This window comes from Solanum stenotomum, chromosome 1 (assembly GCF_019186545.1).
Source record: "Solanum stenotomum isolate F172 chromosome 1, ASM1918654v1, whole genome shotgun sequence".
NCBI classification, from domain to species: domain Eukaryota; kingdom Viridiplantae; phylum Streptophyta; class Magnoliopsida; order Solanales; family Solanaceae; genus Solanum; species Solanum stenotomum.
This window is the reverse complement of record NC_064282.1, coordinates 24,352,134-24,368,637: the sequence shown is the minus strand read 5'-3', so window position 1 is coordinate 24,368,637 and position 16,504 is coordinate 24,352,134. Positions and strand designations below refer to the sequence as shown.

General features: G+C 35.5%; 1 protein-coding gene across 2 annotated transcripts; it reads right to left on the bottom strand.

Moving 5' to 3' along the window:
* Positions 1-1,400: 1,400 nt before the first annotated feature.
* On the bottom strand, positions 1,401-4,610 carry LOC125853310 (tetraketide alpha-pyrone reductase 2-like). Of its 2 annotated transcripts, XM_049532980.1 has the most exons (6): positions 4,380-4,610; positions 3,695-3,867; positions 2,819-3,007; positions 2,489-2,651; positions 1,973-2,162; positions 1,401-1,551 (listed from the first exon to the last, which is right to left on the bottom strand). In XM_049532980.1, exons 1-6 carry the CDS (start codon positions 4,483-4,485, stop codon positions 1,410-1,412), a joined length of 963 nt encoding a protein of 320 aa, XP_049388937.1. In that variant the 5' UTR covers positions 4,486-4,610; the 3' UTR covers positions 1,401-1,409. The 2 variants fall into 2 exon arrangements, with proteins under 2 accessions (XP_049388937.1, XP_049388938.1); XM_049532981.1 differs by lacking the exon at positions 2,819-3,007.
* Between the last annotated feature and the right edge of the window lie 11,894 nt (positions 4,611-16,504).

The following is a 16,504-nucleotide window of genomic DNA, read 5'->3' as shown; positions in this document are numbered from 1 at the left end:
ACAAGTATAATATACTGAGGTTATTTTATGACCATTTTTTAGTTTTTGATGGTCAACTTACCACAGCCTTCCTTATTTATCTGAATTATCTTATTGGTTTCTTGATGTGCGTGAATGCCTTTATGTCTTTATTTTAAGTAGTTTTCCACAATTCCCATTACTTAGATTAAGACAAAGGCAGCAGAAACAGTGATGTGGCCAGGACTATTATTAATGGAATCAATGGTGAGACTGGATACTGAAGGTAATAGAGAATCCAAGAGTGTATGCCCATATAAAATTTATATAAGTAGTTATTTAATGGTGGAAAAGGATAGGCTATTCTTTGTTTTTTTGTGGAGTGGCAGGCCAAGGATAATGGTATGGCCACATCAACAATTGCCACTATATCTGCACTAAACAACAAAATTGGGCTTATTCTGGATTTAAGTATGATATATTCAGCCTTTTTGAGGTTCTTACTATTTAGCTAATGGTGAATTGAAGAGTTTCACGAAAGAGCGTTTAAGATTTAATATATACATATAAGAAGTAACATTTGATCTAATAGGCAGTATAACTTGTCGTGTTCAGTTGATCACGCTTCAACATGTATAGTTTGAGTAAATTATACTTGGTATCCTTCAAAATGTTTGGTCTTGAATTTTTATTTCCGCTTAATAATAATTCTTTAAAGATGATCTTAACTTGAAAAAAATCACTTGGAGATTAAAACAACAACTTACGCCTTGTGGGCAACATTTTACACTATCGTTAAATCTTACTTATAACTCGTCTTAGTTGCAAATCTTAGCTCAGGGATTTTAACAAAAAACTAACTTATGCCCCATGGGCAACAATTTACATTATATCACTAAGTCTAATTTATGGGTATTCTATAACTTTTGTCTTAGAGGAATAACATAGCTTAGGGGCTTCTAAAAAAATTATGCTTCATGACAATAGTTTACACTATTTCACTAGGTCTAATTTAGGAGGTACTCAATAACTTACACCTTATAGGCAAAAGTTAAAACTTATGGCTAATGGACAATATACTTGAGTTCTAATTTTTGCCTATAAGACAAAACTTCTGATCAATTGTATAGGTTCACCGTCTTGAAATGTCCTGAACGTCTGCCTTATGGGCAAAAATTTGTTATAAGCGGGGCAAAATGGTAACAACACTTTTCACTTAGAAGCATCATCCTCACAAAGTACCATTTTTATATAAACCATTTTGTTGAAATCTTGAGATTAAATTTCTCAACTTCACCCTCTTAAATAAACTAATCTCGAAATTTTTCTTTCCATACAGGATAAAGGAAATTTTATTGACTCTATGTTGTAAAGGAGTGGAAAACTTGAAAAATTTATTTCAACCCTTTAAGAGGGTCATTTATAGGAAGTGACAACTTAGATATATCAGCTCATAGGAATCCTTTTTCTTGGAAACTCTGAATGCAATCATCAAACATTTCATTGAGACTCTTTAGAGGAGGCAGCCCCAATTGAGTTATCTTGCTGGTGTCCAAGCTATGTGGGATATCTTCCCCTTGTTGGTTGCCACACCTAGGGGGAAAAATGAAAGAGTTAAATTTCTAAGCACTGACGTTTAACGTGTAAAATATATGTACAAAATCAGTATACTTATTAGATTATCACAAAATTTATATCGAGTATAAATGGTAACGAATATGTTATCACACGTTAAGATTCACTAGTAATGTAAAAGATCTTTACGCGATCAATGTATAACTTAAGTTAAAGCACTCAAGGGTGTCACTTAGTGGTCAATGAATTGTGAGTAGAGAACCATGAGGTCTGGAGTTCAAATCCCACCAGAGGCAAAAACACTAGGTGATTTCTCCCCATATGTCGTGGAAGGTGACACTTATTCTGTGAAATTAGTCGAGGTGTGCTCAAACTGGTCCGACCACCACACTTTTAGAAGAAGAAAAACTTAAATTTACATAAAAATTGTTCCACTTACTTGTTCTCATGAGGATAAGATGGATACTTGGTCCTTAACAAGTCATTGATCTGTGACATGTGTCTCACTGAGTTTGAACATATGTATCTACCTGAAGCTTTTTGTTCTTCCATCACTAAAATATGAGCTCCCACAACATCCTCAATGTGAACAAACCCCAACCTTCTGTTGGCATACTCTCCAATCATACCTAGTCAACAAGAAAAAAAAGGAAAAGAAGAAAAGTGTTATGCCTTTCATAAAGCGAGACGAGGTAGAACTAAAATAAGTTGTCTCGAAAAACCAACGATCTCTTGAAATTCATGTTAGAGATTTATATGTCAGTAGAAAACATAGTGATCTTTCAGTACATCTATATTCTTATTTTTATTTTGCTTAATATGCAATAGTATGTTACGAGAAGCATCACGCAGGGTTTAGGAAAGGGCAGCACCCCAAAAGGTTGGTGCTTGGAATGCAGCCCTTTCTCGAACCTTGCGTGAAGCAATCAGTTCTAGTAGCAGCAAAAGGTACAACCTTTAACCGTGCCCAATATGATTTGCAATGTACTGGTAGGCTGAGGAGCAAGCAAAGGACCCACAACAAAGGATGGGTTTACCACCACCAAATCAATACCACATTCCTCAGCTACTCTCCAAGCTTCTTTTTCAGCTTTAGTCTTAGCATAAGCATACCATAGCTGCACTTAGCAAGAAAAGAGGTCACAACAACTGTCCTCTATTATAACATTTCATTATGATGGTCAAGTTTTGTTTGGAACGGATTTTCATGTTACATTATATTATATGTTCCGTATAACAACATTTCGCTATAGCAACTAAAAATTATGCAGACAAACATACATACATTGTATTTTTGGCAATACTGAAGGTCGCTCCAGTGGGATTCATTGAGAGGGGAATTCTGTTGTGCATCTTCTCTGTATCTAATCGAAGAGCAAGAAGAGGTCAACACAAGCCTCTTCAAGGTGGATGATTTTTTGCAAGAGTTGAGAACATTCAAGGTACCATTTACACATGGATCAATCAGTGTTTTCTGCAATAACATTGTAAGGTTCAGCAAGGTTAAGTTGATTAATTAATGTTTGAGAAGTAGTCTCACTAATCAAAAAATTAAAATTAGAAATGAAGAATTAAAGAAGTGTGTGGGGCGCGTTGAAAATTGATAAGAAAATAGAGCTTGGACCTAATACTTTGTTGCTTAATTAATGTGAGACAATCTAACAACTCCATAGCCCACTCTAGTAGTCATTCATTTCTCATGACTCGTAGTCGAAAAAGTTGTTTGGCAGTTCAAATCTTAGAGGGAGTTGAAAAGAGGCCTTTCAATTTGTTCAAAGTAACTACGGACAAATCATTACAGATGGTCAGATGCTTCTAGGGGTCGCTCATATTGAATTGTCAGCTCTAATAACATGACAAAAGAAAATGAATATCAGGCCTACCAACGAAAAATTAGTTCATGAGTTGAGAATTGTCTAACAAGTCAATCACTCAACTAATGTGGGACAATCTAACATCCTACATGCCATGCCAATGCCCAACATTGAGTATAAATAACAAACGAACATTGTGTCTAACTCAACTGAAAAACTAGCTCATGATCGAATTGAGAATTATCGAAGATCATTTAAGGAGTCAACAACTCGTTTAATTTCCTCGACTGATGCAGGACAATCTAGACAAAAATGAAGTAAAAAGGGTTAAGGAAGGTAAAACTGGCCTGAATATTGTCATCATAAGGGACCAAAACAGGTGAAGCAGTATGAAAGACTCCATCAACTCCCTGAATGGCATCATCAAAGCTACCTTCCACTAATAGATCAGCTTTCATAATCTTGAGCCTCTCTTTAGCACCCTCTAGCTCCCACAAGAACCCCACTTTCTCCGCATTACCTGTAAAACTTGAAAATTTGAGTTTTTGAAGTTGTAACTTTTGGAATTTGAAATTGTGTTCGAGCCAATCTAAAGTTTTGTGAGTGGACGTCCAAAACCTTGGAAACAACAACAACAGCAGACTCAGTGAAATCATACAAGTGGAGTTTGAGAGGATAAAATGTACGTAGACCTTACCACCTCTATAAGATAGAGAGACTGTTTTCGAAAGACCTTCAGCTCAAATGCGGCAAATCAAGATACAAAGAAGAAAATATAACAAGTCACAAGGAAACAGTGCAAAGTCTACCATAAGAGAGCAACAACAATAACAGAATAGTGTAATAATCGAAACACAATAAACAACCTACTAGTATAGATTATTAAAAACAAAAATAACCAACCATCATATGCAAGACAACACTACACTTTGGAAACTTGAAAATATTTGAAAATCATGACGAAACAGATATTTAAAAATAAATTTTCAAAAATTACTCGTAAACTCTATGGTCAAACGCTAGCTTACTTACTAGGATCACGAACAGTGGTTCTTACAATATGACCCTTTAGGAGGAGGGCTTTAATAAGGTAAGCTGCAATGAACCCTGTACCCCCTGTTACACAGTATTCTGGCATTTTCTTGGTTTCTTTTTCTTCTCCACTTTCACAGGCTTAAGTCATGTTATTTAAAGAGAGATAGATGGAAAATATAGATAACTTTTTGGTACACCTTCAAACTTTTGTGGGAAAGAAGAAATAAAAAAAAGGGTATTTGGGCGGACCAAGTAGGTTACTAGTCACTTTCATGCCTGCTGTCAACTTAAGTGTTTTTAGAAGGCAGGACATTTTACGTAGCACGGGGTAAGACTTAAGAGAAAGCATAGGAGAAATTAAAATGAGCGTGGAGATGAAACAAGTCTAGGAATGTCAAAGTAAACCTTATCACTATCTTTTCAAGGTAGATAAGCTATTTTTGGAAGATAGTTGGGTCAAGTAAATTAAAGCAATAATTAAACGGGAAAAAAATGATAATACAAAGAAATATGACAACTAATTGCTCTATACTATAACCAAACCAAATACTTACATGAATAGGCTAGTAATAGGACAATTTTTAACTGCCAACTAAATTTGTACCCTTATCTGCATCCTTCATACCCTCTTATCTATTAATAAAAAAAATCAATTAAATAGATTGAATGACTTATAGGTAGAATATTTATAATTAACTGACTTTGAGAAAATAAAGAAAAGTTATGTGACTTTCTAAGAGAAGAAGTCATAGTTAATAAATTTAGTGAAGTTATATGACTTTCTATTATCTCTTTTATAAATTAGTGGCAAAGTGACGAATTTGTTAATAATTTTCCAAATTTAATATATAATTAATATTTGATCTAGATGTATAATATTTTGTACATCCCAAAATGAGTGTAACTTTAGAAAATAAAATTTATCCCAAAATAATTATTGCTTTAAAAATTTCAGACAAAAAATAATGATTTTTTTCAAGTGAGTATATATCCTCAACTGTCAAAAAAGGTCCAATAAAAAAAATAACTTAATAACTACTTATTTTAAAAATAAGTTCCAGCACTTTAAAAAGTTACTTTTTAAAAGTTACTTTTTTTAAGTCAATCCAAACGGGCTCTAAGTAAGAAACTTTTCTATTGGAAAAAATAATATTACTCCCACCTAATTCCAAGTTTCAAGAAGTATCAATCCATGAATATTCCTATAAAGTAAAATATGGATTAAGTAAAATCAATCAAAAAGAGTACTTCATTTTTGAAGGGTTTTATTTTAGTAGATTAAGAGATATTAATTATTTTCTTTCAATTTTATTCTTATTATTAAATAACTATACAAAATCTTAGTAGTCAATTTTAGGTTTTGAAAATATAATTAATAAAATTAGTTTAGTAAAATAAACCCCTAATAAATATTTCATAAGGAGAATATCAAGTCAACACGAGTCAAGTAAAATAAAATCGAAGAAATATAAATAAATTGAGGAATGACATGAGAGACTCTCATACTTGCCATGATTCCAACTCATTACGAAGGTCCTCATAAATTTTTTTGAGAAAATATTTTTGGGTACCCCGGGGCGTCAAATCCATGGGCTAATACACATGAAAAATTAAGAAATTTGCGCGATTCCTAAATAAAGGCCTGTAAATGTGGTAATGAGCGTTAAAAAAATGGTGTTAGTATACGTGATGGTTCCCTAACTCATTACGGAGGTACTCATAAAGTTTTTTGAGAAATTTTTTTGGGGTGCTCCGGGTGCCAGATCCATGGGTTAATATACACGAAAAAGTGGGGAATTTATGCAATTCTTAAAAAAGGGCTTGCAAATGCGAAAATGAGTGTTAAAAAATGGTGTGAGTATACGTGAAGGTTCCCCAACTCATTACGGAGGTCCTCATAAAGTTTTTTGAGAAATTTTTTTTGGGTGCTCCGGGCGCTAGATTCATGGGTTAATACACATGAAAAATCGAGGAATTTAGGCGATTCCTAAAAAATGGCTTGTAAATGCGGAAATGGACGTTAAAAAAATGGTGTGAGTATATGTGAAGGTTCCCCAACTCATTACGGAGGTCCTCATAAAGTTTTTTAGAAATTTTTTTGGGTGCCCCGGGCGCCAGATCTATGAGCAAATACACACGAAAATTTGGAAAATTTGGGCGATTCTTTAAAAGGGCTTGTAAATGTTGAAATGGACTTTAAAAAATGCTGTGAGTATACGTGAAGGTTCCCGAACTCATTACAGAGGTCCTCATAAAACTTTTTGAGAAAACAAATTAGGTGTTTCGGCCGCTAGATCCATGGGCTAATACACGAAAAATTGAGGAATTTGGGCGATTTTTTAAAAAAGACTTGTAAATGCGGAAATGGGCATAAAAAAATAGTTTAAGTATACGTGCAGGTTCCCCAACACATTATAGTGGTCCTCATAAAGTTTTTTGAGGAAACAATTGAGGGTGCTCCAGGCGCCAGATCTATGGACTAATGCACACGAAAAATCGGTGAATTTGGGTCATTCTTAAAATAAAGGCTTGTAAATGCGGAAATGGGCGTTAAAAAAATGGTGTGAGAATACGTGAAGGTTCCCGAACTCACTAGAGGATCCTTATAAAGTTTTTTGAGAAAGTTTTTTTGGTTGCTCCGGTCGCCAGATCCATAGGCTAATACACATGAAAAATCGAGAAATTTGGGCGATTATTAAAAAAAGGCCTTGTAAATACTTAAATGGCCGTTAAAAATGGTGTGAGTATACGTGAAGGTTCCTAACTCATTACGGAGGTCCTTTTTTGAGAAATTTTTTTTGGGTGCTCCGGGTGCCATATCCATGGGCTAATACACACGAAAAATTGGAAAATTTGGGAGATTCTTTAAAAAAGGGCTTGTAAATGCAGAAATAAACATTAAAAAATGGTGTGAGTAAACATGAAGGTTCCCCAACTCATTATGGAGGTTCTCATAAAGTGTTTTGAGAAATTTTTTTTGGGTGTTCCGGGCGCCAGATACATGGGCTAATACACACTAAAAATTGGAGAATTTGGTTGATTCTTAAAAAAGGGCTTGTAAATGCAGAAATAAGCGTTAAAAAATGGTGTGAGTATACGTGAAGGTTCCCAACTTATTACGGAGGTCCTCACAAAGTTATATAGGAAAATATTTTTTGGGTGCTTCGGGAGCTAGATCCATGGGCTAACACATGAAAAATCAGAAAATTTGGGCGATTCTTAAAAAGGGGCTTGTAAATGCAGAAATGAGCGTTAAAAATGGAGTGAGTATACGTGAAGGTTCCCTAACTCATTACGGATATCTTCATAAAGTTTTCTGGGAATTTGTTTTTGGGTGGTCCGGGTGCCAGATTCATGGGCTAACACACATAAAAAATCAGGAAATTTGGGCGATTATGAAAAAAGGGTTTGTAAATGCGGAAATGGGCGTTAAAAAAATGGTATGAGTATACTTGAAGGTTCCTTAACTCATTACGGAGGGCCTCATAAACTTTTTTAAGAAAATAATTTTGGGTGCTCTGGGCGCCAGATCCATAGGCTTATACACACGAAAAACGGGGAATATGGGTGATTCTAAAAAAAAGACTTGTAAATGAGAAAATTGCGTTAAAAAAATAGTGTAAGTATACGTGAAGATTTCCCATCTCATTACGGGGGTCCTCATAATGTTTTTTGAGAAACAAATTTTGGGTGCTCTGGGTGCCAGATCCATGTGATAATACATACAAAAATCGGGAAATTTGGGTGATTCTTAAAAAAAGGCTTGTATGTGCGGAAATAAGCGTTAAAAATGATTTGAGTATATGTGGAGGTTCCCCCAACTCATTACATATTTCCTCATAAAGTTGTTTGAGAAAAGAAATTTTGCGCCAAATTTATGGGCATACACACGAAAAATCAAGGAATTCGGGCGATTCTTAAAAAAAAGGCTTGTAAATGCGAAAATGGGAGTTAAAAAATAGTGTGAGTATACGTGAAAGTTTTCCAACTCATTTCGGAGGTCCTCATAAAGTTTTTTGAGAAAAGAAATTTGAGTGCACCAAACGCCAGATCCATGGGCTAATACACAAAAAAAATTAGGGAATTTGGAAGATTCTTAAAATAAAAGGATTTGTAAATGCGGAAATGGGTTTTAAAAAAATGGTGTGTGCATAAGTGAAGGTTCCCGAATTCATTATGGAGATCCATATTAGCTTTTTTGAGAAAAAATATTTGGGTGCTCTGAGCGTCGGAACCATGGGCTAATACACACACAAAATTAGAGAATTTGGGCTATTCTTAAAAAAAAGACTTGTAAATACGGAAATGAGAGTTAAAAAATGGTGTGAGTATACGTGAAAGTTCCCCAACTCATTACGAATGTCCTCATAAATTTTTTTGTGAAAACAATTATGGGTGCTCCGAGCGCCAAATTCATGGGCTAATACACACAAGAAATCGAGGAATTTAGGCGATTCTTAAAAAGGGCTTGTAAATGCAGAAATGGGCGGGTGTGAGAATATGTGAAGGTTCCCCAACTCATTTCGAAGGTCCTCATAAAGGTTTTTGAGAAAATAAATTTAGGGTTCTTTGGGCGCCAGATCAATGGGCTATTACACACGAAAAATTAGAGAATTTGGACGATTCTTAAAAAAGGCTTGTAAATGCGAAAACGGGCGTTAAAAAAATTGAGTGAGTATAACATGAGTTCCTCAACTCATTACAGAGGTCCTCATAAAGATTTTTGAGAAATTTTTTTGAGTGCTCCTGACGCTTGATCCATGTGTTAAAACACAAGAAAAACTGGGGAATTTGGGTGATTCTTAAAAAAAGACTTGTAAATGCTAAAATGGGCGTTGAAAAAATAGTGCGAGTATACATGAAGGATCCCCAACTCATTACGAAGGTTTTCATAAAGTTTTTTGAGAAAATTCTTTGTGGTGCTATGGGGACCAGATATATGGGCTAATACACATGAAAAGTCGAGAAATTTGGGCAATTATTAAAAAAAGGTTTGTAAATGTGGAAATGGGCATTAAAAAAATGGTGTGAGTATACGTGAATGTTCACTAACTCATTATGGAGGTCCTCAAAAAGTTTTTTGAGAAGAAAAAGTTAGGGTTCTGCAGGCTCCAGATTAATAGGCTAATACACATGAGAAATTGAGAAATTTTGACGATTCTTAATAAAAGGCTTGTAAATGCGGAAATAGGTTTTGAAAAAATGGTGTGAGTATACGTGAAGGTTCCTCAACTCATTATAGAGGTCCTCATAAAGTTTTTGAGAAAATAATTTTTGGGTGCTCCGAGCGCCTGATCCATTGACTAATACACACGAAAAATTAGAGAATTTTGGAGATTTTTAAACAAAGGGCATATAAATACGTGAAGGTTCCCTAACTCATTATGGATGTCTTCATAAAGTTTTTTGAGAAAAATGTTTTGGGTGCTCCGGGCGCCAAATTCATGGCTATTACACACGAAAAATAAAAAATTTGGGATTTTTTTTTAAAAAGTTTTCTACATGCGAAAATGAACGTTAAAAAATGGTGTGAGTCATGAAAGTTCCTCAACTCATTAGATAGGTCCTCGTAAAGTTTTTTGATAAAAAAATTTTAAGGTGCTCCGGGCGCCAGATCCATGGTCTAATTCACACGAAAAATTGGGGAATTTAGGCGATTCATAAAAAAAGATTTGTAAATGCGGAAATGAGCGTAAAAAAAATGGTGTGAGTTTACGTGAAGGTTTCCCTACTCATTACAGAGGTCCACATAAAGGTTTTTGACAAAACAATTTTGGGTGCTCCAGGCGCTAGATCCATGGGCAATTTACACACGAAAAATCGAGCAATTTGGACGATTCTTAAAAAGAGGTTTTGTAAATGCGGAAATGGGCGTTAAAAATGGTGTGAGTATACGTGAAGGTTCTCCAACTCATTACGGAGGTCCTCATAAAGGTTTTTGAGAAAAGCTTTTTGGGTGCTCCGGGTGCTAAATCAATGGGCTAATACACATGAAAAATTGGTAAATTTGGGCGATTTTTAAAAAACGCTTGTAAACGCGGAAATGGAAGTTAAAAAATGGTGTGGGTATACATGAAGGTTCTCCAACTTATTACGGAGGTCCTCATAAAGAGTTTTGAGAAAAAAAGTTTTGGATGCTCTAAGCGCAAGATCCATGGGCTCATACACATGCAAAATTGGAGAATTTGGGCGATTATTAAAAAATGGCTTGTAAGTGTGGAAATGGGCGTTAAAAATGGTGTGAGCATATGTGAAGGTTCTGCAACTCATTACAGTGGTCCTCATAAAGTTTTATGAAAACATTTTGGGTGCTCTAGCGCCAGATCCATGTGTTAATACACATGAAAAATTGTGGAATTTGGACGATTTTTAAAAAGGGCTTGTAAATGCGGAAATGGGCGTTAAAAAGTTGTGAGTATACGTGAAGGCTCCCGAACTCATTACGGAGGTCCTCATAAAGTTTTTGCCAGATCCATGGGATAATTAATACACACGAAAAATTGAGGAATTTGGGCAATTCTTAAATGAGGGCTTGTAAATGAGGAATGGGGGTTAAAAAAATGGTGTGAGTATACGTGAATGTTTTCCAACTCATTACGGAGGTCCTCATAAAGTTGTTTGAGAAAAGAAATTTTGGGTGCTCTGGGTGCCAGATCAATGGGCTAATACACACGAAAAATCAAGAAATTTGGGCTATTCTTAAAAAAACGCTTGTAAATGCAGAAATGGGAGTTAAAAAAAATGATGTGACTATACGTAAAGGTTTCCAATTCATTACGGAGGTCCTCATAAAGTTTTTTGAGAAATTTGTTTTGGTTGCTCCATGCGCTACATTCATGGGCTAATACACAAGAAAAATTAGGGAATTTGGATGATTTTTAAAACAATTGCTTGTAAATGCGTAAATAGGTGTTAAAAAATGGTGTGAGTATACGTGAAGGCTTCGCAACTCATTACATAGGTCCTCATAAAGTTGTTTGAGAAAAGAAATTTTGGGTGCTCCGGGCGCCATATCCATGGCCATACACACGAAAGCAAGGAATTTGGCGATTCTTAAAAAAAGGGCTTGTAAATGCAGAAATAGAGTTAAAAAAATGGTGTGAGTATACGTGAAGGTTCCCTAACTCATTATGAAGGTCCTCATAAAGTTTATTGAGAAAAAAAATTTGAGTGCTCCAAACGCCATATCCATGGGCTAATACACAGAAAAAATAAGGGAATTTGGACGATTCTTAAAAAAAGGGTAATGCGGAAATGAGTGTTAAAAAAATGGTGTGAGTATACATGAAGGTTTCCTAACTCATTACGGAGATCCTTATAAAGTTTTTTGAGAATAAAAATTTGGGTGCTCCTAGTGCCGGATCCATGGGCTAATACACACAAAAAATCGGGAATTTGGTGATTCTTAAAAAAAGGTTTGTAAATGCGAAAATAGACGTTAAAATATGGTGTGAGTATACGTGAACGTTCCCCAACTCATTATGGAGGTCCTTATAAAGTGTTTTGAGAAAACAATTATAGGTGCTCCGGGCGCCAGATGCATGGGCTAATACATACGAAAAATTAAGAAATTCGGCCGATTCTTATAAAAAGCTTATAAATGATGAAATGAGCGTTAAAAAATGGTATGAGTATATGTGAAAGTTTACCAACTCATTATAAAAGTCCCCATAAAGGTTTTTGAGAAAATAAATTTAGGGTTCTTCGGGCACCAGATCAAAAGGCATTAACACATGATAAGTTAGAGAATTTGGACGATTCTTAAAAAAGGGCTTGTAAATGTGAAAATGAGCGTTAAAAAATTGTGATTATACGTGAGTTCCTCAACTTATTACGGAGGTCCTCATAAAGGTTTTTGAGAAAAACAAATTGAGCGCTACTGGCACTTGATCTATGGGTTAATACACACGAAAAATTAAGGAATTTGGGTGATTCTTAAAAAAAGGCATGTAAATGCGAAAATAGGCATTAAAAAATGGTGTAAGTATATGTGAAGGTTTCCCAAATCATTACAGAGGTTCTCATAAAGTTTTTTGAGAAAATTCTTTTTGGCTCTATGTCGCCAAATCCATGAGCTAATACACACGAAAAATCAAGAAATTTGGGCGATTCTTAAAAAAAGGTATATAAATGTGGAAATGGGCATTAAAAAAACGGTGTGAGTATACTTGAAGGTTCCCCAACTCATTCCGGAGGTCCTCATAAAGTTTTTTGAGAAAAAATATGTAGGGTTCTCTGAGCGCCAAATCAATGGGTTAATACACACGAAGAATCGGGAAATTTTGACGATTCTTAAAAAAGGGCTTGTAAATGCGGAAATGGGCCTTCAAAAAATGGTGTGAGTATACGTGAAGGTTACCTAACTCATTGTAGAGGTCCTCATGAAATTTTCTGAGAAATTTTTTTTGGTGCTCCGGGCGCCTGAACCATGGGCGGATTAATACGCACGAAAAATCAGAGAATTTGGGCATTTTTAAACAAAGGGCTTATAAATGAGGAAATGAGCGTAAAAAATGATGTGAGTATACGTGAATGTTCCCTAACACATTATGGTGGTCATGATAAATTTTTTTGAGAAAAATATATAGGGTGCTCCAGGCCCCAGATCCATGGGCTAATACACACGAAAAATCGAGAAATTTGGGAGATTTTCAAAAAAGGGATTGTAAATGCGGAAATGGGCGTTAAAAAAATTGTGTTTGTATGTATACGTGAAAGTTCGCCAACTCATTACGGTGGTAATCATAATGTTTTTTAAGAAAAACCTTTTGGGAGCTCCAGACGCTAGATCCATGGGCTTATACACACGAAAAATCAGGAAATTTGGGCGATTTTAAAAAAAGGACTTGTAAATGCGAAAATGGGAGTTAAAAAAATGGTATGGGTATACATGAAAGTTCCCCAACTCGTTACAGAGGTCCTCATAAAGAGTTCTTAGAATCTTTTTTTGGATACTCTGGGCGTAAGATCCAAGGACTAAAAAACATGCAAAATCGAGAAATTTGGGCGATTCTTAAGAAAAGGCTTATAAGTGCAGAAATGGTCGTTAAAAATGGTGTGAGTATATACGTGAAGGTTCCCCAACTCATTACGGAAGTCCTTATTAAGTTTTTTAAGAAAAATATTTTGGGTTCTCTGATGCCAGATCCATGTGCTAATACACATGAAAAATCAAAAAATTTGGGCGATTCTGAAAAAGGGCTTGTAAATGCGGAAATTGATGTTAAAAAAATTGTGATTATACGTGAAGACTCCCCAACTCATTACGGAGGTCCTCTTAAAGGTTTTCGCCAGATGCATGGCCTAATACACAGGAAAAATCAGGAAATTTGGGCAATTCTTAAATAAGGGCTTGTAAATGAGGAAATGAGAGTAAAAAAAATGGTGTAAGTATACCTGAAGGTTCCAAACTCATTATAGAGGTCCTTATAAAGATTTTTTAGAAATGAGATTTTGGGTGCTTCGGGCGCCAGATCCATGGGCCAATACACATGAAAAATCAGAAAATTTGGGTGATTCTTAAAAGAAGGGCTTGTAAATACAGAAATTGACGTTAAAAAAATGATGTGAGTATACGTAAAGGTTCCCAATTCATTACGGAGGTCCTCATAAATTATTTGAACAAAAGAATTGGTTGTTTCAGGCGCCAGATCCATGGGCTAATACACAGGAAAAATCGTAGAATTTGGACGATACATAAAAAAAGGGCTTGCAAATGCGGAAATGGGTGTTAAAAAATGGTGTGAGTATATGTGAAGGCTCCCCAAATCATTACGGAGATCTTCTTGAAGTTTGTTTTTAAAAAAAAATTGGGTGCTCCTGGCGCCAAATTAATGGGCTAATACACAAATAAAATTAGAAAATTTGGGTGATTCTTAAAAAAAAGACTTGTACATGCGGAAATGAGCGTTAAAAAATGGTGTCAGTATACGTGACAGTTCCACAACTCATAACGGAGGTCCTCATATAGTTTTTTGTGAAATTTTTTTGGGTGTTTTGGGCACCATATCCATGGGCTAATACACACAAAAATAGAGGAATTTGCGCGTTTGATAAAAAAAAGGGTTGTGGATGTGGAAATGGGTGTGAAAAAAATGGTTTGACTATACTTGATGGTTCTCCAACTCAATACGGAGGTACTCGTAATGTTTTTTTAGAAATCCTTTTTGGGTGCTCCAGGCGCCAGATCAATGGGCTAATACACACGAAAAATAGAGCAATTTATGCAATTGGTAAAAAAAGGTGTTGTAGATGCGGAAATGGGCGTGAAAAAAATGGTATGAGTATACGTGGTGGTTCTCCAATTCAATACGGAGGTCATCATAAAGTTTTTTTAGAAAATTATTTTGGGTGCAAAGGGCGACGGATCCAGGGGCTAATACATATGAAAAATAGAGAAATTTGCGCGATAACTAAAGAAGGGCTGTAGATGCAGAAATGGGCGTGAGTATACATTGTGGTTCCCCAACTCAATACGGAGGTCCTTATAAAGTTTTTTGATAAAACTTTGTTATGTGCTCCGGGCTCCAGATCCATGGGCTAATACATGGAAAATTGAGGAATTTGCAAGATTGCTGAAAAAGGAGTTGAAGATGCGAAAATGGATGTAAAAAAATGGTGTAAGGATAAGTGATGGTTCTGCAACTCAATACGGAGGTCCTCATAAAGATTTTTGAGAAATTCTTTTTGAGAGCTTTGGGCGCCAGATCAATTGGCTAATACACACGAAAAATAGAGAAATTTGCGCATTTGCTAAAAAAGGGGCTGTAGATGCGAAAATGTGCGTTAAAAAAAGATGTGACTATATGTGATGATGCCCCAATTCATTACGGAGGTCCTCATAAAATTTTTTGATAATTTTTTTGGGTGTTCTGGGCGCCAGATTAATGGGCTAATACACATGAAAAATAGAGGAATTTGCGCGATTGGTAAAAAAGGGTTGTAGATGCGTAAATGGGAGTGAAAAAAATGGTGCGAGTATACGTGATGGTCCCTAACTCAATATGAAGGTCCTTATAAAGTTTGTTGAGAAAAAAATTGTGCTCCAGGCGCCAGATCCATGAGTTAATACACTAAAAAAATAGAGAAATTTGCACAATTGCTAAAAAATGGGGGTGTAGATGCGAAAATGGGGGAGAAAAAAATGGTGGGAGTATACGTGGTGGTTTACCAAACTCAGTATGGAGGTCCTCATAAAGGTTTTTGATAAAAATATTTTTGGGGGCTCCGGGCGCCAGATCCATAGGCAAATACCCACGAAAAATCGAGGAATTTACGGTATTGCTAAAAAGGGGCTGTTGATTGCCGATATGGCGTGAAACAATGGTGTGAGTATACATGATGGTTCCATAAATCAATATGGAGGTCCTCATAAAATTTTTTGTCAAAAACATTTTGGGTGCTCCGGCCACCAGATCTATGGATATACACAAAAAATAGAGGAATTTGTGCGATTGCTAAAAAAAGAGTTGTAGATGCGAAAATGGGAGTGAAAAAAATGGTGTGAGTATATACGTGATGGTTCACCCACTCAATACAGAAGTCGTCATAAAGTTTTTTTAGAATAATTTTTTGGTTGCCCCGAGTGCCAGTTCTATTGGCTTTAACACACGAAAAGTCGAAGAATTTATGTGATTGCTAAAAAAAGGTTGTAGATGTGGAAATGTAGTGAAAAGTATGGTTCAATATACGTGGTGATTCCCCAACTCAATATGGAGGTCCTCCTAAAGTATTTTGAGAAATCATTTTGGGTGCTTTGGGCGCCGTATCCATGAACTAATACACATAAAAAATAGAGAAATTTGGCGCGATTGATAAAAAAAGGGCAGTAGTGTGAAAATGGGTGTGAAAATAATGTGTGAGTATACGTGATGGTTCCCAATCTAAATATGGAGATCCTCATAAAAAAATTTAGAAAACAAAATTTGGGTGCTCCGGGCACTAGATCCATGGGCTAATATACACGAAAAATAAAGAAATTTGCTCGATTGCTAAAAAAGGGGATTATATATGAAAATAGGGGTGAAAAAATGGTGTGAGTATACGTCGTGGTTTTTTAATTAAATACGGAGGTCCTCATAATGTTTTTTGGGAAAAAATTTTTGGGTGGTCCGAGCACCAGA